The sequence below is a fragment of the Miniopterus natalensis genome, chromosome 9 (assembly GCF_054644295.1).
Source record: "Miniopterus natalensis isolate mMinNat1 chromosome 9, mMinNat1.hap1, whole genome shotgun sequence".
Lineage (NCBI taxonomy): Eukaryota > Metazoa > Chordata > Mammalia > Chiroptera > Miniopteridae > Miniopterus > Miniopterus natalensis.
Window position 1 is genome coordinate 27115374 of NC_142089.1, and position 24328 is coordinate 27139701.

The following is a 24328-nucleotide window of genomic DNA, read 5'->3' on the forward strand; positions in this document are numbered from 1 at the left end:
CAGCACCTGTCCACCTACAGGCTTGACTCTGCCAAAGCTTCTTGCACCGAATGGCCTGAGGGACAGGGGTCTTTGTCCTCAGGAAGCCTGGGTGGAGGTAAGAACCAGCTGGGAGAGATCTTTGTTTTCTGCCGCACCCAGAGCCAGGCTCCTGCCCTTTGAAGCCCCAGAAGTGGGAGGGTGCTCCAGCAGCATAGCTGACAAATAAATAGGAAGTCATCTTGAGGAAGCAGTTGATACATCCACGTGGGCCCCATGATACCTGAGATGGATTTGCTGTCTTACCCCCTGCTGGGGCTACTGCTGCTGATCTTGCTGGGAGCTGCCCTGTTGGCGGCCGCCCTGTCTTACCGGCAGCATGCTCCAGCAAGGAACAAGATACCCAGGGCACAGAGGCGTAGGGAGGTGGCACTGCAGCAGATGGCAGCCCTGGCACAGCGTCTCCGGCAGCAGGTGAGTGGACATCAATCCATGAAGCCCCCAGCCTCAATCCCAACAGGTGGATCCTACCTAAGGACATATCCCTCCCATTGCCTCATCACTTTCAAAAGACAGGGAGCCCCATCCCAGCTCTCTATGCTAGATCTTTCTGTTGTCAGTTCCTCCCCATTTCTGTCCTTTGACCCCTTTAGTCAGGGGCAGTGTGTTTTCTCTGTTCTCCCAGTGCCTGGCACATGGCTCAGTAACATGGTGTATTCACTTGGGCTATTTGTTGAAATAAAATAAACTGATGGAGGAACTGGAGGTAGGAGGCCAGGCCTCTTTCCTCTCTGGACCACCCCCAAACTCCACTGAGACAGGAACCCTGGCCTACATATTCTCCCTCCCATCTCCCATCCCACTGGGTTCTCCAAATGTTTGCTGAGCACCTGACAGGTGCAAAGCACAGAGGGTCACTGTAAATTGGGTACTCCCAGGGAGCTATGTGACTTAAAAGAGGGATTTGACAGCTTGGATAGGGATATTTCAAGGCACTAAGACAACCATTATGGCTGGGTTGGGATTTGCAGATGAAGTGACTGAGTCATTGGCGTGTCAGCAAAGCCAGTGTAGAGTGGCAGACAGGAGGGTGGGAAGGAGGGGCATGGAGACAAGTTCACACCGGTGCTTTGGGTTTGCTGTATGGCCTGAGGACACGACAGCCCCCTTCTGGGCCTTGGGCTCCCTGGCTGCTCAAGGAAGGGTAGGCTTGCGGTATCTTAGGGTTCCCAACTTTGGTTGATGGTGCTGGTCTTCCTCTGGATCCTCGGAATTGGGGGTTGGAGAGAGTGCCTGAGGTGCTGTCCCAGTGATTGGGAGTTCCTGAGTGTCCTCTGCAGTCCCCTAGACGGTGATTGATGGCCCCAATGGGCAGCTTCTCTGCCCAAGCTGCTGCAGTTCCTGAGAATGTGTATTAATATTAATTGGGGCTAATTAGTTGGATGAATCAATCTGCCCCCAGAGAACAGCTGCCCCTCCTTGGCTGATGGGGAGGAAATCTGGGCTAATGGGGTTGCAGTGGCAAGTCAGCGTGATGGAGAGGACCCTGGTAAGCATGTGGTGGCTGCAGTGGTGGGTTGAGATTCCTTTACTGCCAACACCAGGGCCTGCCTCTGAGTGCCTCCTGCTGGTGTTATTGTGTGCTGGTTGGGTTTGGTTCCATGTTTGTGGTGTGTGCCTGACTGGATGTGTATGTGTCATATTACTGGTTAAAGTGTATACGTCTAGATATGATGGGTCTGAATGTTTGGTTGAGTGTGTTTGTGTGTGGTCATGTGTCTGATGTGTAAGGACATCTGGTTCTGTATGTATCTGGACATCTGGATTGTATACATGCGGGCATTTGGAATATGTAGCTATTGGGCTGTGTACCTGGTGGGGCTGTGTGTGTCTGATTGGCTGGGAGAGTGGAAAGGGTTTGGGGTGAGGTCCCCATTGTCTCCAGCCTCCCCTCAAGGCTATAGGCCTGTTGGCTCTCTATTCTCTCCCCAACAAAGCTATACAGGTCTGCCCTGGGCACCTTCCCACTAGGGTCACTCCTCCCCTGGGGACACATACTCTCAAGGCCTCAGGTGTCCAGCTTTAGGTCCCAGGGAGTTGGGAGGCTGAGACATACATCAAGCCCTCGTAGGGTTCAAACAAATCCAATTCAGTTCGTTTAGCAAAATTTCCCAGAGAGCTCCTGTGGTCTTCCCTTTGGCTGAAGCCTGGGGACAGACTCATCATAAAGATGAATCTGACATCTGACTCAGATTTGTCTTAAAGATGTTCTCACTCTGGGTGGAGTGTAGTGGAAACAAAGCTGTGCCAATCTTGATGGGGGCAACTCAACTGAATGTGGCGAAAGCCAGATGCCCATGGAGCTGTGGGACTTGGCAGGAGGGGTGATTTGCTCTGTCTGGGGCAGGTCATATGGGGAAGGCTTCCAATTGCTGAGCCTTGCAAGATGTGTAGGGGTTTTTCAAAAGGAGGAAAGAACAGGATAGGTGACACCAGACAGAGAAAAACCTGAGATAAGGCAGTGTTTCTATATAACACAGAGAAAATATCTGTAGGGTCCACTGGGGTAAACAGACAAGCTGCTCATGGCTGAAGGCTGCTTACCAGGAGGTTCTGGTCACCTCAGGAGGACACTGGCTGCCCTGAGGGTTGAGGGTTTTCACGGTATTAAACATATTTAACCACCACTTTGGAAATATTAATGATAAGTCAATATGCTAAAAACTTTAGAATATGTTTTCTTTGATTTTCAAACCACAATCGGAAGGCAGCACCAGGTGAGTGTGGAGAAGGCAGATGTCTATGGGGCTGTGGGACTTGGCAGGAGGGGGTGATCTGTTCTAAACTAAACTATATATTAAAACAGCTTAAAAGGGATATAAGTTGAGGTTCAATTCTTTCATCAAATGATTCTAACAATTTCCAAATAATTTGTTGATTTTTTAGAGAACTTGTGGGGATCTATTGGTGTGGTTATCATCTTTTGAAGATGTCCCTCTCTTTCAAAGCTCTCCCAATAAACTAAGAGTCATTAGGTGACTGACAATCACATTAAACAGAGACTTTCTTTTTCAGAAATAAATGATAAAGATTTATTTAAGGGTTTGCAAACTAGAAACATAACTGGGCAAAAACCCAGAAGTGTTTCCGAAGAATGTAAAGTTAAGAGTTCTTATAGTAAAAAGTGCATTCTTGAGAATTATCACTCCTGCGTTCTTAGCCCTATTATTGGTCCAGGACAGTTATCAGTCAGAGGTCAAGTGGTCTGGATGACAGATTCCAGGTGGTCTGGAAGATGCGCACCAAGAGGTCTGGTTATAGCCAATGGTCTGGATAATGGGTGTCAGGTTAATGTATACGTGAGTCCTGCAGGGATAATCAGGGGGTTATCTGGAGGTCTGATATATGTCCAGGCATTGACGCAAGACTGGAAAATTGAGAGGTTTAAGTTCCCAGGCTAGTTAAAATAAGAATAGAATCTCTTTACCAGGCCTCAACTTTCTTGACTTTAGTAATTTAGCAGCTTGACTACACTGAGTCCATTTTACCTCTTCACTCTTTCCTCAGAGCCTGGAGGAGAGATAGGACAGAGAAGCTGGAGGGGAGAGATGGCATTGGGTGTGGATCCTTGGTTGCCCAAGAACAAATAACCCAGGTTACGTACTTTGGCTCTTTCTGCCTACTTCCCCTGCTCCTAATTTTAGCAACCAAAATTCCACTCCCCCATAGGGCTCTTCCTCCATCCATTCTGCTTCTATCTCTTGACTTCCCACAACCTCCTTATGGTCCCCTAGCTCCAGCTGCTTCTAACTCAGACCATTCAGTGACTCAACAAAGGGAAAGCCCTGTCTGTGTTGGGGGAGGGGAGTGAGTGGGGAGGCAGATGTGGTTCTGAATGGAGACCTGGGGAGCGGAGAGAAACTGGTTTTGAAATTTTTTATTATTATTTTTTAAATCTGTTCACATTCATTTCTCCTCATTAGGGAGTGGAGTGAGACTGAAGGACAAACTGGGCCTTCTCAGGACCAACCTTGAGCGTGGGCTAGCAGGGGGCGTCTTGCCTCCAGCACGGGGCATGTTTAGTGTGTCTGTGGGCATCACAGGTGTGTAGGACCTGTGGGTTTTGGCAGGCAGGGCAGGAAAGGAGATGCCATGGGTGATGAAAACCACAGCAGTGGGAAAAGGAAGAGGAGACACCGGGAGTGAGATGTGGAACCAGGTCTCACTAGGAAGTGGTAGAGTCAAGAGAGCAGTGGTGGTGGCCTGTCGTCCCCACCCCTGCCCCTTACAAGTTCCACTTCCACCCCACATCCTCTGCTGTGCAACACCAGCCTGTCCTCGTCATCCCCATCTCAGATGGTGCCCTTCCAGCCTCCCTGCCCTTAAGGCTGTGTTCCCAGCAGTTTTTTCTTGTTTTCCTGAGGTCACTTGAGGGGCTCCGCATGTCGATTCAGGGCCTGAGAAAGGGCTGTCATAGTTCCCATCACGCGGCCCAGCTCCCAGGTCTCAATCTGGCTCCGGAATTGCTGTAGGAAGCGGTCAGGGTGCCAGTGAACCTGCTGGACCCTCAAGTACCTCCTCAGAGCCCCCTGCTCTTCCAGTAGTGGTGGGGAAGACTCAGCAGGCACCAGAGCACTGATGAAGTAAGTCTTGCTCTGTTGAGTAGGCCCCTGCACAGCTGATCCTCCACTATGGTTAGAGGTCATTGGTCAGTGGTCACAGCCAGTCTTTGCAGCTGATTGACCTGGGGGGGTAAATCCCGCCCATTGATATGCCAACAACAATGAAGGCTCAACTATAAGAGGAGGGTGTACACTGCCCACATGGGGGACACACTTTGAGTGCCCAGCTTGGTTGATCAGAGAGGCTGTGCCACAGAACACCTACTATATTAGGCTACTTTATCAAGCCTGGGAGATGTAGCAGCTCTACCTAATACATAGAAACAATCACAGGGAGGCTGCCAAAATGAGGAGACAAAGAAACATGTCCCAAATGAAAGGAAAAAGCAAAACTTCAGAAAAGAAACTAAACAAAATGGAGACAAACAATCTACTAGATGAAAAGTTCAACACATTGGCTATAAGGATGCTCAGTGAACTTAGTGAGAGCCTCAACAGCATGAAAGAGGACAAGTTAGAAATGAAGGATACACTAACTGAAATGAAAGATAATTTATAGGGAATCAACAGTAAAGTAGATGAAACCAAGAATCAAATCAGTGATTTGGAGTACAAGGAAGCAAAAAACACACACAAAAAACCCCCAAACCCAATCAGAACAGCAAAAAGAAAAAAGAATCCAAAAATATGAGGATAGTGTAAGGAGCTTCTGGGACAACTTCAAGCATACCAATTTTCACATCATGAGGGTAATGGAAGGAGAAGAGAGAGAGCAAGAAATTGAAAACCTATTTAAAAAAATAATCACAGAAAAATTTCTTAACCTGGTGAAGGAAATAGACATACAGGTCCAGGAAACACAGAAGGTTCTAAATAAAATGAAGTTCTCACTAAATTCATCTACTCTTTCCCTAAGTTCATTGAGTATCCTTACAACCAGTGTTTTGAACTCTGCATCTAGTAGATTACTTGTCTCCATTTTGTTTAGATTTTTTCCCCCCTGGAATTTTGTTCTGTTCTTTCATATGGGACATGTTTCTTTGTCTCCTCACTTTGGCCAATATGTTTCCCAGTCTTGGTAGAGTGGCTTTATGTAGGAGGTTCTGGGGCCTCCTAGAAGATGCAGGTCAAGATAAGCCACCTCTGTGCCTTGTTTGGGGCTACCTGGTGGGGGAGCTTTGGAACAATATGCAGATGGCTGCTACTTGTGCTGGTATTGGAGGTGCCCAAGAGAGGCCAAGCTGTGAACCGAGGCTGCCTGCCGCTAGAACTGGGCATGGGGCTACTTAGCAGTAGATACGGGGCGCTCCAAGGCCAGATGCTGCTTGTTTGGGGTTTGTGAACCTTTGAGAGATTTTAGGAAAGTTTACAGCATAAGCAAAGACAGACCTTTTGTATGGAAAAGCCACTGAACATGGCTTGGGTGGGCCCACAAGTTGGGTGGGACAGAGTCTCAGGGAATCACGAAGGCCAAGCAACTTGTGTTAGCCAGGGTGACGGAGATTCAGATGTGGCGCCTGCCTGTGGCTTTGTGTGTGTGTGTGTGTGTCTGTGTGTGTATGTAAGTGGGGGGGGGGGGTATGGCTCAGCAAAGAAACAGTGGCCTCTGGCAGCACTTCTGTCTGGGAGAAAGCTGCCCTTCCAGCCCCCACTCTAAAGCCAGACAACTCAGTTCCTCCTTATTTGCCAGGCTGGGGAATTCTGAGCCGAGACTTCAAGATGGTAAAATGGCACAGGGAGTAGAGGGATTGGGCAGTGTGGCTAGAGCAGCAGTATGTGGGAGGGGGGCAGAGAAGGAGGAGGCTGGTGAGATGGACCCACCAAGACTTAGGCAGGGAAAGGGCTTAGTATAGTGCTTGGTACCCAGTAAGTGCTTCGTTACAAACACTTCCCTCCCCAAGAGCCAGTAGAGGGTAATGGTGAAGGTATAGATGACCTGGGGTTAAGTCCAGGCTCCGCTACCTTGCTCAAGGGAGTTAACCTCTCTGTGAGTCAGTTGCCTTCATTGGTGAAATGGAACTGATAATCAGAATAGCTATCCAAGGGTTTTTGTGAGGATTTAATGAATTGATGCAGGCAAAGTGCTTGACATGCATTGGTGTATCTGAAGATGAACACATGTTATATGCTTATAATGAAAGCCTTATAAACCACACTGAGGAGAGTTGTTGCAACTGTACTCTGAGGGCAGTTGGGACCTATGGTCAGATACAGGTTATATAAGATCTTAAAAGGATCACCCAGGTTGTAGTAAAGAGGTTGAGCTGGAGGGGAAGAGACAGGGGGTCCAGTGAGGAGGTTGTTGAGAAAACAGAAACAGAGAAGGTTCTAGGCAGAAAGGAAGCCAGGGAGTCAGAGGTGGGAGATAAGGAGGCAAAACCACCTGTTGGCAGTTTGTGTGGCTAAAGGAGTGGTCACTGAAGTCCTACTGCCTCTGAGGGGGATGGCTCAGCAAAGGTGTGGATCCAGGCTCTGCCACTTACTAGCTGTGTGTCCTTGGGCAAATAGCACGCTCTCTTGGTGCCTCAGGGTATGGACTGGAAGGCAACTTCCAGGAAACGTGGGATGCCAGATTTCTCCCCTGAAGGCAAACTGCACAGAGCTGAACCTCATTTCCATAACCTGAGTTCCAAGATATGCATATAATGTCACTCCCACTCTAATTGTGCCCTTTCTGAAGAGCAACACTAAGGGACAGGCTCTTTTCTGTGCTAGGCCCTGGACTGGGCATTGAGGAGGCAGAGACAGAAGGGAATATTTGTTCCCTGTAGGGCTCTCATGCCAACCTGGAGACAGACCAAGAAATGTTTTTAATGCTAAGGGTGAGCACAGGGATAGTTATATACTGAACACATGAAAGTGTGTACAATGGAGTGGGGTGTGTATGTGTGTGTGATGTTGAGTGTGTGGGAGTGGGCCTGAATGGATCAGCCTTTGATATCTGTCCTCCCTATCCCATCTCCACAGGAACCAGGCCTGGACCCCAAGCCCATCCTGGAGCTGCCCCTGGTGCAGCTGGCCCAGAAGTTGCAGGCAGACGAGCTGAGTCTGGAGAGTGTTCTCTGTAGCTACTTAGAAGAGGTGAGGGGCAGGGGGCAGGGGGCAGGAGGCAGGGGGCAGGGGGCAGGGGGCAGGGGGCGGGACTCAAACCTGCCTCTGGGCTGGAGTGGGGGATGCCACCTGTTATTGTTCTACTTAGAGGAGTTGGGGGGCAGATGTAACTTTGGTGCTGCAGGTAGCTTGGGAAGGTTCTCATGGTATAGTCATCTGTCACTTCCATTCTGCTGAGTCAGGCTGGAGGGAGGTGCTGGGTGACTGAATGTCCTATCCCTGGCCTCACCTTGAGCCCTTATCTGATTTCCCTTGGCATTGCTCAGGCGCTGAAGGTGCACCAGGATGTGAACTGCCTGACAGATTTCCTGGGGGAATGTGAGGAGCAACTGAAGGCATTGAAGAAGCTCAAGAAGAGTGAGAGGGGCCTTCTGTATGGGGTCCCCATGAGTCTCAAGGACGTTTATGACTGCAAGGTGAGCCCTGGGGTGTACTTGCACAGGTGTACGTATATGTGTGGGTGCACATGTGCCACTGAGCCTGTGAGCATCTGAATATGTGACATGGGGCAAGTTACTCAATCCAGGATGCACAGCTAGAAAGTGGCCAACTGGGACTGAACCCAGCAGTTGGGTTCAAACCCAAACCCAAACTCTTAACCATGTTCTTCTGCCACCTGTGAATCCCCCTAAGGTGCAGCACTTGTGTCTCAGGGGATGTGGGAGTGAATGTGAGTGGGGGTTGAGTGGGGATGAGTCTGTTCACTGGGTGATTCTACCCTGACCCCAAGGACTGGAGTTAATGTCACTTTCCTGCAGGGTCATGACTCTACGTGTGGCTTGGTGCAGTTCCTGGAGAAGCCAGCGGCCAAGGATGGGGTTGCTGTGAAAGTGCTGAAGGCCCAGGGAGCTATTCCCTTTGCTAAGACCAACATCCCCCAGACACTGCTCAGGTCTCTGAAGTGGGCAGGTTGGATTGGGGCCGGGAAGGGGCCAGGGCTGGGGCCCGGCTGGGGCTGGGCCCAGGACTGAAACAGCAACTTAACGTCTTGATTCAGAGCAGAGGGTGAGGTGGGAGCCAGTCATGCAGATCTCAAGGACTGAGGTTCTTGGGCAAGTCTTTGTGTCCTCTGAGCCTCAGTTTCCTCTTCGTGTGTGGCTTTCATGATCTCTAAGGGCTCGGAGGTTCTGAAAAGTTTCATCTCTGTTTCTCTCCAGTCATCTGTCCTTAATTGTTCTTCTTGTCCCCTATCCTCTCTCCTCCCCATTCAACCTTTAGTATATCCATTTAAAAAAATCAGTTTGAGAGAGAGAAAGAGAAACACCGATGTGAGAGAGAAGCATAGGTCAGTTGCCTCCTGTATACACCCTGATTAGGGATCAAACCTGAAACCTGGGTATGTGCCCTGACCAGGAATTGAACCAGCGACCTCTTGGTGAGTGGGACTACACTCAACCAACTGAGCCACATTAGCTGGGGCTAACATGTACATTTTTGTGAGGTCCCTGTTCCCAGTTCTGACAGCAGAGCTGTGGGCTCCTTGCTCCTTAATTTAGGAGGTATGATTGGTATCTGCTATGAGTCTTTCCTGCAGCAGTGGCTTCTCACCTCAGCCAAAAGGGGAGCAGGAGGCCTCAGTCTCTGGGAGGAGCCCATGGGTTGAAGCAGCCTTTGGGCTGACTCCTGAGGGTGGTCGGACTCTATGTGGGGAAGGAGCAATCTTCCCCAGTTAAACCTTCCCCCCCCAACCCCTTTTTTCTGCTTCTCCTAGCTTTGACTGCAGCAACCCCATCTATGGACAGACTCTGAACCCTTTGAACTTAAAGAAGACCCCTGGAGGGTCCTCGGGAGGTGAAGCAGCTCTGCTAAGCAAACGGGGTTCCATCCTGGGCATGGGTACTGACACAGGGGGCAGCATCCGCCTCCCATCCAGCTTTTGTGGTGTCTATGGCCTCCGGACCACAGGAAACCGCATCAGGTACTCAGTGGTGGTACTGGTGTGTGTGGGGGGGGCGGGGTAGTAGTGGGGTGGTGGTGGGGGAAAGCTCAGCCTAGCCTGGAGGAACTAGGGGTCTGGGAGAGCAGAGGGGCCTGCTCCACACATTACCTCTCATGAACTCAGTTTAGTACTAGGGAAAGTGAGTGAAGGTAGGGGAGCTTCAAATACCTCCCGCCTCAGCCACAGCTAAACACACCATGTTTGTTACAGGTGGCAGTGAAATAGACCTTCCACTCATTCATTAACTCATTATCATTAGTTCACTAATTCATTCATCTGTACATTTATCCATTTATCTACCCTTTCTTTTATTCATTCATCAATCCACCCATTTATCCATTTATTCCTCCTTCATCCATTTATCCACCCATGCAGGCATCATCCCAGTCTATCCATTAATTTCATCATTCATCTACCATTTAAGTTATTTAACAAATATTGAGTGTTTGCTCTGTGCCAGAACTGTATGCTAGGTACTTGGGATACATCAATGAACAAAAGGGACAAATGTCCCAGCCCTTGAAAAACTTACATACATTCTTCTTTCCATTCATCTTGTCCATCCATCCACTCACCTACCCATCCATCAGTCCATATTTGCCTTTATTCACTCATTCACCCATGTATCCGTTCATATTTCCAATCATCTTTCCATCTATCCTGTATTCATCCATGCATCTATCCATCCATCCACTCATCTTCCAACCCTGCTCTGAGTATCTACCTTGTGGTGACCTGTGCTGGGGACACAGAGCACTCTCAGGCCCAGCCCCTGCAGCTGTTAGACATCCAATGGCTTAGTCAGGAAGTCACTGGGGCTCTAAAAGAGGGTGAAAGCTTGTGGGAACTCACAGGATGGAGCCAATATTTTCTTTTTTTCTTTTTTAAAAAATATATCTTTATTGATTTCAGAGAGAGGAAAGGAGAGGGAGAGAGACAGAAACATCAATGAGGAGAGAGTCATTGATCGGCTGCCTCCTGCACACCCCCAACTGGGGATCAAACCCGCAACCCAGGCATATGCCCTGACCAGGAATCGAACCCCGATCACCTGAATCCTAGGTCGACACTCAACTGCTGAGCCACGCCCAGCTGGGCAAGCCAACATTTTCTTCACCAGAGATTTATTAAAAGCCAAGACTTTGAACTTTCAGAGACAGGCCAGGGAAAGGGAGGGCTTCCTGGAGGAGGTAGCATTTGAGTTTGGATTTGAAGGATGGACATGAGAGATGGTATGGAGTCTAGAGGGCTGTAACTGTAAGCAGCTAGCTGCTTGGAGCAATATGTGTTCATGGAAGAGCTAGAAGAGGAAGCTATGGGAGTTGATACTTTAGAGCCTTTATGCTATGGGTGATAACGAGTTCTGGGGGTGTTGAAGCAGCTCTTATTCCATTCCTGTGTGCTGAGCCCTGGGGGAGGGCATTGGCTGGGTGCTCAAGCCTCCTTGGCACCCAGGCCCTTCCCTTCAGGTGCTGAGCTAGACTCTGGGTGGGTGGGGTTTTGCAGCTACAACGGAATTGCCTCTGCTGTGAAGGGCAAGAAATCAGGTAAACTCCTGTCTGTGCCTGTTCAAAGACAAACCTGCCAGCCTCCCTCCCAAGGACATTTCACTCAGCCCCTATCTCAGACAGATCAGCCCCACTGGTGACAAAGGTATCTGAGAGAAGGGACTTCATGGCTTCCACCTGGCCTCCTCTAGTCCAGTGATTCTTGTCCCGCTGAGAAGTGCTTCCTGTTGTCTAGCTTTAATCTTTCCTACTGGTCTCCTGATGTTCTGTCCCAGATGAGATTCTCCCTCCAGGCACCCGAGCTGGTTTGGTGGGTTTATGAACTCCACCTGTCCTCAACCCCTGACCCAGAATGGCCCAGGAACTCTTCCTTTGGCCCTGATCATGGCTCTGGGCCCCACCCTCTGAGGCCAGGCGGTGGGGGTTCCCAGAGCAGAAAGGATGAAAGGTGTCTGCCTCCCTCCCCTCTGCTGTGCAGTGAGCACAGTGGCTGGCCCCTTGGCCCGGGATGTGGACAGCCTGGCGTTGTGCCTGCGAGCCCTGATGAATGAAGACATGCACCGGCTGGACCCCACTGTGCCTCCCATGCCCTTCAGGGAGGAGGTGAGCTGGGTGGGGTAGTAGACCTGGAGGGCTCCTTCATCCCCCCTCCCATCATCCCTCATTGACCTGTCTGCCATCTGACCAACCCCACTGAAGACCTCCTTTCCTAGCCCAAGGTGCAATAAGCAAGATGCCCACATGCTCGGCCATGTTCAACTCCCTACACACATCCTGGTACAATCAACCTATGACCGCTGTCTGTCATCCATTCTTTGCCTTTATTGATCTATCCATCATCGTACTCTCCCGACAGTTCTTTAGCTTAAAAATATTTGTGTCTATTCATCTACTTACTTACTTGCCCACCCATTCAATTCCAACTATCCATTCATCCACTCACTCCTCTATCCATTCAACTTTCCGTCCACCCACCCATTCAGCCTATACATCCACCCGCTCAACTCATTCATGAATCTGTCTACCTACCTGCTCCATCCGCCCTATCATTCACTTCCTCATCCATTTATTGTTATTCCAGGCATTTCTCCAGAGGACCTCGAGCTTGAAAAGTATATAGGGAAGCTCCAAGGGGCTCTTGGGAAGCCCCTTGGATCTCCTTTGTTAAGGCCAGCTGTGGCCCAAGGCCTCAGTCTACAAGTCAGACTGCTGGAGAGAGTAAGATCACCTTGTGCTCAGCCAGCTCTCCCCTCAGAGCCCCACTCAGCCCCTCTTGCCCCCAGGTCTACTCCAGTACCCGGCCCCTTCGAATTGGCTACTGTGAATCAGATGGCTACACTCAACCAACTCCTAGCATGGCCAGGGCCATGAGGCTTACATCCGGGCTGCTCCAGGATGCAGGACACGAGGTAGGCTTCCTTAGCCCTGGGGAAGAGGGGGTGGGGTCTGGGGAGGAGGCCACACTGGACCATTCTCCAAGAGAGAGGAATTATATCTGAGTTTGGGCTGCTGAGATCATTGTGTTTCTCCTAAGCTTCGCGGAGAAGATGGATTGGATGGATGTGGGGACAAGGGGGCCCCACCCTGTGAGAAAGGCATTAAGATTTTGTTCCTTCTCCCTTCAGTGGTAGGGACTCAGGGATTCAGGGACTCACTCCTAAAATTCCTACAGCCTCAGTTTCTGTTGCCTCCATCAAATGGCTATAAAGAGCCTCTTGTCTTCAAAATCCGCCCCCCTCCCTTGCCTCTCATGCCCCAGAGGCTTGTCCTGGCCCTGCCTCCCCCTTTGAGAACTCGTGGTTGGCCACACAGATACTATGTGATCTCGGGCCCCTCTCTACCACATGGGACAGCTGTGAAGATTAAATGAGCTCACATACGTAAAGCACTTGGTATGGGGCTGGATCACAGTGGAGCAGGCAGGAAATAGGGGCTGCTCGAATTCTCGTCACATCTCTGTGAGGGAGTGGGCATGGCACCCACCCACAGGCCTCCGATGCCCTCCTGAGGAGCTGAGGTTGAAGGAGAGGAGGAGTGATGTGGTATCCTCTCCTTAGGTCCTGAGGGATGCATAGAGAAAACGGGGTTGGGGGGGAGAAGCTTCAGGCCCTGACTCAGCCTCTGTCTCCACAGATCATCTCCTTTTCCATCCCCCGGATAGAATACGCCGTAAACCAACTGTACAAAGGGAGTCTCTTTGCCGATGGAGGGGCCACCCTTCTCGAGAAGCTGTACGTTCCTTGGGACTCAAGCGTGGGGCATGGTGGAAATGGGGTAGGGGAGGGGGCCTGTGGACCTGGGCTGGTGGGATGCCAATGACTAATTATGTGAGTTTCAGAAGCAAGTCATCTACTCAGACCTCGTCTTCAAGATGCACATGTTCCAGCAGTGGTGGTGGTGGTGGGAACAGAAGTGTTTCTTTGGGTCTGACCTCCCTCTGTGACTTATCTATGGAGGGGGAGTTGGGTGGGTGTGGAAGTCAGTCCATGACTGAAAAGCTGTAACTGACCAGATATGTGTCTTGGTTCCTCAGTAAGGGGGACATTGTAGACCCCAGCATTAAGGGGTTGGTCAGCAGTCTCCGCCTGCCGGGCCCCGTGAAGAGTTTCTTAGCCTGGATCCTGAGACCCATAGTGAGTGTGGTCCCAGGATGGGGAGGGATTCAGAGGGGGGTGAGATCTAGAGAGGAAGAAGCTCAGAAGGGGGGGTTGACTCAAGGAGTGGGGTAAGGTCAGGGAGGAGCCTGAGATCCAGAGAATGCTGGTGGCTTAGAGCTGGTTCAAGAGGAAGAGGAACTGAAAGAGGGGAATGGGAGCTAGGGCAGAGGAGTGTTCTCAGAGAGGGGAGAAGGCTTCAGAGAGGCTCTGAGAGGGGGAGGGCATCTTAGAGGGAAGAAGGGGTTTCACAGAAAGGGAAGAAATTTAGAGAGAGGTGAGGACCTAAAGGAAGCTCAGGGCTGGGTGAGCTGGTAGTGGCTTGTGGAGGACTTGAGGGCTCTATGTCAGTGTAATGAGCAGGGTTGCTCTTGCTGGACCCCCACCCAGGGCAGGTTGGCCCACTGTGTTTCTGAAGTGGGTGTCCCCCTCTCTCTTCGTCTCTAGGACTTCCGAGCTAGCCTGCTTATGGAAATGATTCGTGGAGTCGGGTGAGTGGTTAGTCTCTTCAGGTTCAGCTCACAAGGGTGGTGATAACTGAGTGAGGGGCATGTGGTTAGAGTTGGTGTTCACCGGAGGCTAGGGCTATTTAGACTTTGGGATCTAATTAGGGTTTTAGGGTCATGACTGGCACTGGGTTAAATTTAGACTTTTGAGTGGGTTTGGGATTGGGGCTGGTTTGAGGCTAGGGTTTGATTTAAGCTCTGAGTTCAGGCTAGAATTGGGTTAGGTTGTGGTAGAGGTTGCGCCTGAGTTGAGGTTAGGTTTGGGCTGGGGTTGAAGTTGGTTTGAGTTGGGGTTGGGGTTAAGGTTGGAACTGGGGTGGAATAGGATTCTGATTTGGACCTGGGTTTGCTGTTAGGCTTAGCCTGGTGGGGCTTGGAGTTGAGGTGCTGGTTGGAATTAGGGCGGAGTAACCTGAGGGCTGACCTGGGGCCTCACAGGTGAAGGAAGAAACCTGTAGTTTTGGGAGAAGCTTGTGAGTCCTTGTGGCTGATGGTGGTGGTGGAGTAATGACCAGAGGATATGTACTCTTGGGAACATTGGACAAGCAAGGTGTCTTGGCCAGAGGACAAGACATAGAGTTATTCCCAGGCCCTAAGCAGATGTGCAGCCTGTACTGAGGCCAGGTCCTGCCTCCTGGGTATCACGTCCCATTTGTATAAAAGAGGGTCTTCCCATGCTGACCTTTGGACTTTTCAGAGTCTTTTTCATTTCCCCAGGACCCCCAAGAAACTGTGGGAGCAGTACACAGCAGTGCAGGTGATGTGTGCCTCGCGAGACCTCAGGGGGCTGCTGGAGCAGGGGCAGCAGAAACCTGAGTGGTGACAGGAGTGGCCAGACAGAGAGCAGAGCTCTGTCCTGGCCTGCAGGGGAGGCCTGGCTGGACCTGGATGGGAAGGCTTAGTGAACTACAAGGTTAATCTAGTCCACCTCTCTGGGGCTGGGGTGATATGTTGTCCCCAAATCACTACAGCCTGAGACTCCCCTTTATCTTGGCCCCTGGTAAGACCACAACCATCCCCAGGCATCTCAGTCTGCATCTCAGAGTTTGGGAATTCTTTCTGGTGCCTAACCCAGCTCAGTCTGGCAGCACCTGACCTTGTCCTGCAAACAGTGACATGCTGGTCATATCCCTCGTGCCCCTATTGTCCCTGTAGGAATACCAGCAAGAGTTCATAGCCATGTGGAGGTCCCTGGACCTGGATGTGCTGCTGGTGCCAGCTGTGGACCCTGCCTTGTACATAGGCTATCCTGAAAAAGCCCCAGGTAAGAGGGCACTGGTCCTGGCAGAGTTGAGATAGGAAGTCCAGGACTTCTGAGTAACCTCGACCTTTGTTTTCATTCACTTAAAAATTTTTTTTCTTCTTAAATCGAGATAAAATTCAGATAACATAAATTTATCATTTTAAAGTGTAAAATGTAATGGTTTTAGTATATTCAGAATGTCATGCAACCACCACCACCATCTAATTCTAGAACATTTCCATGACCCTGAAAAGAAATATTGTACCTGTTAGCAGACACTCTCAATTTCCATTCACTTTTAAAATGAACTTTATTGAAGTACAGATGCTCCTCAACTTAACACGGGGTTATGTACCAACGGATAGTTGTAAGTTGAAAATATCTAAGTTGAAAATGCATTTAACCTAATGAACATCATAGCTTAATCTAGCCAGTTTCTGCTGAACGTGTATCTCTTCTGCACTCAGAAAGTAAAAAAACTGTAAGTCAAACCATCATAAGTTGGGGAACACCTGTAGAACCTACATGCAATAAAATTCACAGAGAATGCAATTTGATGAATTTTAACAAATGTATATAGTTGTATAACCACCACCATAATCAAAATATAGAATATTTCCATCACCGACCAAATTTCTCTCACGTCCCTTTGCAACTTATCCTAATCTTACCCCCCACAACCACTAACCTGCCTTCTCTCACTGCAGTTGTGCCTTTTCTAGGATTTCATATAAATAGAATCATAAAATATGAGGCTTTTGTGTCTGGCTTCTTTCACTGAGCATATTCATTCACTCTTAGCATGCTTTCTACTGCCCCATTTTTAGAGGTGTCTTTAGCCCAGCACCCCTGAAACAGGCCTTGGTGTCTGAGGCATTGCTGGGGCTCATGCCCAGAACAGATGCAAGTCTCAGAGGTGATGTCAATGCAGAATGAACACCCACCTCAAGCCCGAAGTCCTCTCCCCTGGGTCCCCCCACAGTGGGTGCCCAAAGGCACATCCCACACCTGGCTCCGTAGACCTCCCTGCCACTTTTGTGATGCTCACTCCAGGCACACAGGTGGCTGTTGCAATGGGGACACCTTTTCAGCTCGGGGCTGCACTGCACACCCCAGACATCTTGGAGCCTCGTGTACTAGGGGGCATGGGCTGAATCCTCTGCTGCTCACCAGCTGTGTAGCCTGGGAAAAGCCACCTAACCTGTCTGGCACCTGGGCTTCCTCGTCTGTACACAGGGAATAGTAACCCTGCCTCATGGGAGTGGAGGGGATTCAGAGACTCAGCAATGTAGAGAGGCCAGCATAGAGCCTGGCGCTGAGTAAGGCCTGGGCAATGCCTTCTCCTTCCCTCCACCCTGCGGGAAGAGCGGGGGGGGGGGGGGGGGGGGGGGGGGGGCGGGGGGGGGGCGTTGTCAGGAGGCTCCTGGCACTGCACCGGCTGTGGGGAGCCCACAGGGATGCAGTTCCAGAAGAACCCCGAGGGGTGCTTACTCACAATTTTCCCACCTGGGTCTTTGGGACTTGGATTTCCTGGGCTAACCTGGATCTTCCCACAGAAAGCACCTCTTACACCACCCTGTACAACGTGCTGGACTTCCCTGTTGGCGTGGTGCCCGTCACCACCGTGACACCACAGGACGAGGAGGAGCTGGCCTTCTACAAGGGATACTATGGAGATAGTAATGACAAAAATTTCAAGGAGGTCAGTTTACCTCTCCTTACCTCCTCCCCAGGAGCACAGACCAGGACTGACTCTTGCCTCAATCTCTGTGGACGGGTGGGGGCGGGGGGCGGGGGGCCTGGGCATTCCCGGGTTTCCCTTTATCACTTCTGCTACGGTGTCACCCCAAGTCAGCCTCTGTCCTTGCCATGGGAGAGTAATTTACAAAAACAGGGGTCTACTTGACACTGTGAGAAGTCCATTCCAGAGGCAGGAGGGCGGACAGGGCAAAGGCCCCTGGTTCAGGGATCTGCGCGTCCTTTCCTCTGCTAAGGGCGCTGGGTGGATACCCAGTTTCCCATTTCATTGTTGCAGTCAGCTCTCTGCACAAGGAGCAAGTTTTACCCTGGAGAATTATAGACAAAGTCAGAACAGTTCTTCCAGTTTTACCAAGAGCTGAGGAAGCCTGGAACTCTGAGACCCAGGAAATCTCTCCCTTAATATAGATCGGGGATGAGATATTTGGGTTAATGCACACCTCCGGGTGGTGAGGAAGGCTGGGCAAGGGGCTTGTGAGCAAGAAGCAGGCTCTGATTTTCAGACACTCTCTCTGGGCAGGCGGTGAGAGGATCCGTTGGACTTCCAGTGGCTGTGCAGTGCATCGGTTTGCCATGGGAAGAGGAGCTGTGTCTTCGGTTAATGAAGGAGGTGGAGACCTTGACCAAGAACCAGAGAGAGCCCGAGTGATGGGCCATTTCTTCTCCTGGAGACCTTCCTACAGCCTCATCGAAGTCTGTTCCCAGTGCCCCTGCCTTCTCATGAATGCCATAGCTACCTTCTATCTCCTCCTCCTGGAAGCCCACCATATTCCTTTTCCTTGTAGTCTGTCCTTGTGGGTGCTTAACCCATGGACTCAGGTCCACTCATGATGGGGATCAGGGTGAAGGGCTGAATAAACAGTTTTGACTGGCCGGCCTTGTGGTTTCTGATCTAGGTGGCCCCATAGCCTCCTGGTGGCCTTCTGCCTCCAGCTAATCTCTAGCTCAGTCCCCCAGATGCTATCCTAGGTTGCAACAGAGGGGAACGAGCCCCACCCAGAGGCTGGAGACCTGGGATCAAGTGTTGGCTCTGCTACTGGCTTGCTGTCCAATGTTGGGCAAATTACTTGCCCTCTCTGGATTGGTTTTTTCACCTACAAATTGAGGGAGTTAGATTTGATGACTTGACTATTCTGTGAGCTGTGATTCCTAGGTATTTCCCTGATCAAGAGCTTGTCATAGCTCCCACTGCTGTCTAGAGAAAGTTCCAGAGAGTAAGACCAAGGGAGTGAAACCTACTCAGAGCAGACCCTGGGTTGGGACCCAGACTTCAGCTCATGGTCTAGTGCTTTGCCCACAAAGTGCTAATTTTCTTGGCCTGACACAGCATCTCCTGAGATCCTCCAGTGTCCTCTGCCTTGGTTCTACTTTAGCACAGCTTCCCTCATTCCCTCAAACTGGAGCCTTCTTGCCAGCACAATGTACTTCTGCCTCTGTTCATACTATTCCTTTTACATGAACATCATCACTGTCCTTTCTGTCCTTCAAGCCCTTTATCAAATGCCAATTCCTCCAGGAAGCCTTCTTTGATCCCTTCAACTCCCTCAAGACCTTCCTTTCATCTGAACTCCTTTGAGACCCTCCTGCTTCAAAACGTAGCCTTTCTCCTGGCCGGGTAGTTTGGTTGGTTAGAGCGTCGTCCCAATACACCAAAACCTATCCTTCCTGCTCCTTTTGTCACTGGGTCTTACCGGTGTGGGGACAGCAGTGGTGATAAGGCAGAAGTGCTACCTTGAGGCTGTGACATGGAAACCACAAGATAGCTGCCTGGGCCAGGCCTGCTATCTCCTCTGGGCCTATAGTTTGTCACACAATGCAAAAAGCACTGTTGAAGGAACATGTCCATTCTTTTTCCAGTTGCTGGGTCTGGATAATTCTCAGGTGTGCCTCAAACCCAAGCCCAAACTGACACCCAAAATACAAAAACTTCTCAATTGAGAAGAAAGAAATTATACACTCAGTTTTTAAAAAGCAAAAATTGTGGAAAAGTACAGGCTCCAAAAGTGTATTGTTGATTACTTGTAAAACATGCAACAAAACATCATGGTAAACATCATGGTAAAAGCAGAAGCTTTTTTTCTATCAGCATTGAAAAGCAATCCTACCACTCCCACAAGTCAACTTAGCCTGCAGACACCAGAGAGAAAGACTCTAAGTTTTGCAAATTTTTGCAAACCTAAATCGTGATATGTCTGGTTCCAAAGGCAAGAGCCGAGCATCGATTTTCATAACACCTACATCTGGATAGTCAACACCCACTTGCTTCTCAAAAAAAATGTGAAAAAAATGAACACTCCTCTCAATTAAAAATGTTGCTTAGAGTGAACCCCAAAAGGCTTCAAAGGTGGACTTAAGATATTTCTTGCCATGTCCAGCGTAGCGCAGTGGGTTGAAGCATCATCCAACCCACTGAGCAGGTTTGATTCCTGGTCAGGGCACATACTAGGTTGAAGGTTCAATCCATGGTTGGGGCATGTACGGGAGACAACAGATTGATGTTTATCTCTCACATCAATGCTTCTCTCTTTCCTCCTCTCTCTCTAAAATCAATAAAAACATATCCTCAAGTGAAGATTTAAAAAAAAAGTTTCTTTTTTTTTATATTTAATTTTTAAATTTTATTTTTGTTTAAAATATTACAGATGTCCCTTTTTCTCCCCAATGACCCATTCCACCCAGTCCCATCCTCCTCCCCAGTCCCTCTCCCCACCATTGTCCTTGTCCTTGGGTTGCGCATATATGCATATAAATTCTTTCAAGAAGTTTTTTTTTTTTTTTTTTTTTTAAATCTTTATTGATTCCAGAGAGAGGAAAGGAGAGGCAGAGAGAGAGATAGAAACATCAATGGTGAGCCCAGCCGGGCGTGGCTCAGCAGTTGAGCATCGACTTAGGATCCAGGCGATTGGGGTTCGATTCCCAGTCAGGGCACATGCCCGGGTTGTGGCCTGCAGCCGATCAATGACTCTCTCATCATTGATGTTTCTATCTCTCCCTCTTCCCCTCCTTTCCTCTCTCTGAAATCAATAAAGATATATTTTAAAAACCAACAACAAACAAACAAAAAAACATCAATGGTGAGAGAGTCACTGATTGGCTGCCTCCTGCAAGCCCCCAACTGGGGATGGAGCCCGCAACCCAGGCATGTGCCCTGACTGGAAATCGAATCCTCCCTCCCCCCTATCACCTGGATCCTAGGTGGATGCTCAACCGCTGAGCCACGCCCGGCCAGGCAAGAAGTTTCTTATATTCTTTGTAAAGGATGGACTATGAAAATAAGAAGTGTTTAATGCAATTTCTGAAACTAAAGTTAGTCAGAGATACAGCTTTTAGAAACCTTTTATTTTCTAAATACATGAAAACTAGCATCCAAAGGCAAACGTTTCTTGGCATTCTTCAGTATTTATGGAGAAAATATCTCATTAGAATGAACAACTGAAACCTGCCTAACTCACAGGGTGGTTCTGAGAATCAAAAATATATGTAAGTACAGATGATGTACTATAGAACTGTATACCTGAAACCTACAAAACTTTGTGAACTGTATCACCCCAATAAATTCAATTAAAAAATATATGAAAGGTCCTTGTAAGTAGTAAAGATATATATGGGTAAAACAAAAACTAAAACCCAAACACACACACACAACTTCCCCTATCCCATTCCTCTGAGTAGCCCTACTTCCAGTCAACTAGGAAAACCAATGAACTCATCCCTTCCTGCACTTAATAGCAAAAACCTTCTGGAGATAATATCCCAGGACAAAGGGATGGAATTCACCCATCCATCCATCCATCCATCCATCCTACATTTAAGTACCTCCTCTGAACACAAATGATGGAATTTCATACAGAAAAAGGCCTGAGTTTAACTAAGGTGAAGATCCCAGGAGTCACACCAGAAGGGCAGCCCTGACTCTACCTAAAATATAAGAAACCATTTGGGGTGTCCAGGTGCAGGCTAGACAGGGCTATTGCTGATGTCACTATGACCTCCACCCCTCTCCAGGCCCTACCCGAGTCTGGGACTTCTGCTGGAGGAGCCTCACGGTTGACCCACGCTCAGTAGGCTCCTGCTGTGTTCTTCCTCCCCCTTTAGAGGGAGGTCTAAAACCTTCAGAGAAGGTGGGTGGGTAGGGGGAGGGCGGGGCAGAGAGGCGGTGGTGGTTTTTTTACCTGAAGTGACTCCTGCCTCCTCTCCCTGAGGCTTGCTGGCTGTAACAGTCTGGACACCAGGGGGCAGCATTGAGCTTCATACAGCCCAGACATTACGCACTCTCGGCTTTAATCACATCCACTGTTACCAGGACTTTCTCAGTCAGATTCTTGTCCAAACTCCATTGCGAAGATGGGAACACTAGAGGCTGAAGAAATAAACATAGGGGAACACAGGAATAAGCCCGGTGCTTTGACTTTGGGTAAAACATTTGCATATTTTAGTTAGGAGCTGGAGGCAGAATTCTATTTTTGGCTGAAATTAGCCTAGTCTGTGTGACTGTAGGTAGGTCATTGGCTTCCTCAAAGTCCCTTGCTGTAGGGGCCTCTATGAGGCCCATGTGTGGGTGCACATGTGACCTCTGGGGACATGATATCTCCTGCTTCTCTCAGTCTCACTCCCAGTATTCCCACTGTGGAGGGCTTGATCTGGGTGAGCATACATCCAGACTCTGCCTTCTCTGCAGCAGTGGCAAGTCTCCCAGCTTGTCTAAACCTCAGTTTCTTCTGTAAAATGGAAATAATAATGACATCTACCACAACCTCAGGATGAGACAGATCCACAGAAGGTGAAGGTCAAGTGGGAAAGGACTGGGCCCCCCTCCCCAGCCTGGGAGTTGCTGTGGGGTGAGAGGCAGGCACAGGTCTGGGTGTCTGTGTCCAGCATTCACTCGGAAGAGCCAGCTCCTCCTGGGAAAGTCTGTTTAAGAGCAATGGAGTAGGAATTTAGTTCTGAAACAGGAAAATTTCCAGGGCCAGGTAGTTCTACCAAGGCTGGAGCTGAGGCCCCAGACTAGGACCCTTGGGAAGGGGGCACTGAATTCTGGTCTTGTTTCTGCTCTGGGGGATATGGGTAAGACCTAGCCCCTTTTTGGGCCTCGGTTTCCCCTTTGACTACAGGGGGAAGGGGTGTCAGCGTATCTTGCCCCCCCCTTCATTTCGGAGGGCCCACCAGTCCGCTTCAACTCGCCCCTAGCCCCCCACACTCTTAGAGGCTGGCCCGGGTGACTTACCGGCTTCTCCACCCCACCCACCGCGCTCCCATTTCATCTCCGAGCCGGGTCACCGGGAGCGGGACAGACCGACCCTAGCGGTGGCGCCCCCTCCTCTCCCGTGCACGGACGGACAGACGGCCCGACCGGAACCCGCCCGGAGTCGGGCTCGCTCCGGGCCGCCGGGCCGCTGGCTCCGCGCGAGGGCCGCCCCGCCCGCCGCGCCTCCCCGGGCGCCCGCATTAAAGCGCATATGCAAGCCATGAATTATCAACTGAAAGGAGTCAATTACCGGCTCTAAAAACGAGTGTCTGCGCCGGGAGCGCCCCAGGCCATCCGCCTATTTACGGAGCGATTCCCCCGCCCGGCCTCGGGAGGGAGAGGACGGGGAGAGAGGAGCCCGAGACCGGGAGGGAGAGCGCGGGAGAGAGAGAAACTGGGGGAGACAGAGCCAGGGGCCCGCGGAGACGGGGGGAGAGGAACGGGAGCGGGAACAGGCAGAGATCAGAGCCACGCGCCGAGACTCAGGCGAGGCCACGGCAGCTTGGGTGCCTCTTCTCGGGGCCGCTGGGGGAGGTGAGCCTCCCGGCCTTCCAAGGCCGCGTTCCCCTCCCCCGTGTTGGTGCGGGGACCCTGACCCTCCCGGCTGACGGAGGTTGCTCCGCCGTCTGGGGCACCCGAGTTGGGGGACAGACCTGGGTGGGGCTCAGGAAGTGATAACGTGGGGAGCGCCGTTTGCAGAGGCCTGTCCTAGCAGGGCGCTGGGGAGCGGGCTGCGGCGTCGTCCAGTGTGAGGTGAGCTGAACGGCGCCACCGTGGGAAGAGGGAGGGGGCGTTAGGAACAAGGGCGGCAAGGATGGGGCCTGATGTGGGGGTGTCTGTGTGGCTCCTCAGCATTGAGAGGGAAGTGGTGAAACCAACCCCAGTGGGCTCAGGAAGTCCTGTCCGGCCCTAGGCTCTCACCCAAGCTGTTTCCGTCTCTGGAAATGCTTGTCCTGCCCGCTGCTGCTCACTCTTTGTGGGCCTCCCCAGCTCCTGCACCTGCCTTAGCCTCAGCACCCCCCTCCCCCCTTCTATTCCATGATCCAGGCCTGACTTCACCAGACAGTGAGTATCACACCTGCAGGCCCTGGCCCACCCACATTAGTATCCGGAGGCAGCGCATAAGCATTTGCTGAATGTATGAATGAAGGAATGAGCTGGGCTAGAGGGGACCTTTGCTTGGACTGAGGCCATGACCAAGGTCCAGAGTCTGGAGGGAAAGGCAGAGGGTAAAGCACTCTGTGCAGATCGTGTGGAAGGCTTCAAGCAACCTCAGTGCTGGGGTGAGGTCGGTAACTGAGTCAGGCTCTGGCTGTGCAGGGGTGGGGGAGATGAGTGGAAGAGCAGGGGCAGGGAAGGTGGGGGCCAGTGGAGAGCTGAGGCCTAGCTCACTAGCACCAGCAAATTGCTGCCAGAGCCCCCAGGGCTTTGACCTTAGTGCTTCAGGGCCCCTGGAATCCTAGGCCTCTTCTGGAGAGGCTGGGGACAGGGAACTGCAGGAGCTCTGACGAAGGACTGGGTCTAAACTGGGGCAGATGGAAGAGTATATGGGCTTGGGAATCAAATAGAGCCTTTCTCTTCTAGCTGTGAGACCTCAGGCAGGACTCTTTCTTAATTCCCGAGCCTCAGGTTACTTATCTATAAAATGAGGACAATGCTATCCACTTTTAGATGGATACTCTCACATCTGCATGGCACTTTCCTCAAGAGGGAAAGACCATGCCTAAAGTAAGAAGAGTAGCTACTATCTGTTGAGGCTTACA

General features: G+C 50.6%; 1 protein-coding gene and 1 pseudogene across 1 annotated transcript; both read left to right on the top strand.

Annotated features, from left to right (window-relative positions):
* Positions 1-255: 255 nt before the first annotated feature.
* On the top strand, positions 256-17969 carry LOC107526753 (vitamin D3 hydroxylase-associated protein-like). The gene is made up of 15 exons (XM_087820853.1): positions 256-453; positions 7569-7682; positions 7979-8128; positions 8471-8604; positions 9424-9630; positions 11158-11198; positions 11638-11762; positions 12443-12568; positions 13293-13390; positions 13693-13792; positions 14261-14304; positions 15037-15076; positions 15475-15583; positions 17119-17264; positions 17841-17969. The coding sequence occupies exons 1-15, from the start codon at positions 256-258 to the stop codon at positions 17967-17969; spliced, it is 1761 nt and encodes a 586-aa protein (XP_087676979.1).
* Positions 17970-18129: 160 nt separating this feature from the next.
* On the top strand, positions 18130-19601 carry LOC107526754 (ribonuclease MRP subunit p24 pseudogene; annotated as a pseudogene).
* Positions 19602-24328: the final 4727 nt, after the last annotated feature.

Excerpts from the sequence above, each read along its gene's own strand:
- LOC107526753 (XM_087820853.1), top strand. The coding sequence starts at position 256 with ATGATACCTGAGATGGATTTGCTGTCTTACCCCCTGCTGGGGCTACTG. Across the intron at positions 13,793-14,260 it reads CCTGGATCCTGAGACCCATA|GACTTCCGAGCTAGCCTGCT; the intron begins GTGAGTGTGGTC and ends CTTCGTCTCTAG. Across the intron at positions 14,305-15,036 it reads GAAATGATTCGTGGAGTCGG|GACCCCCAAGAAACTGTGGG; the intron begins GTGAGTGGTTAG and ends TCATTTCCCCAG.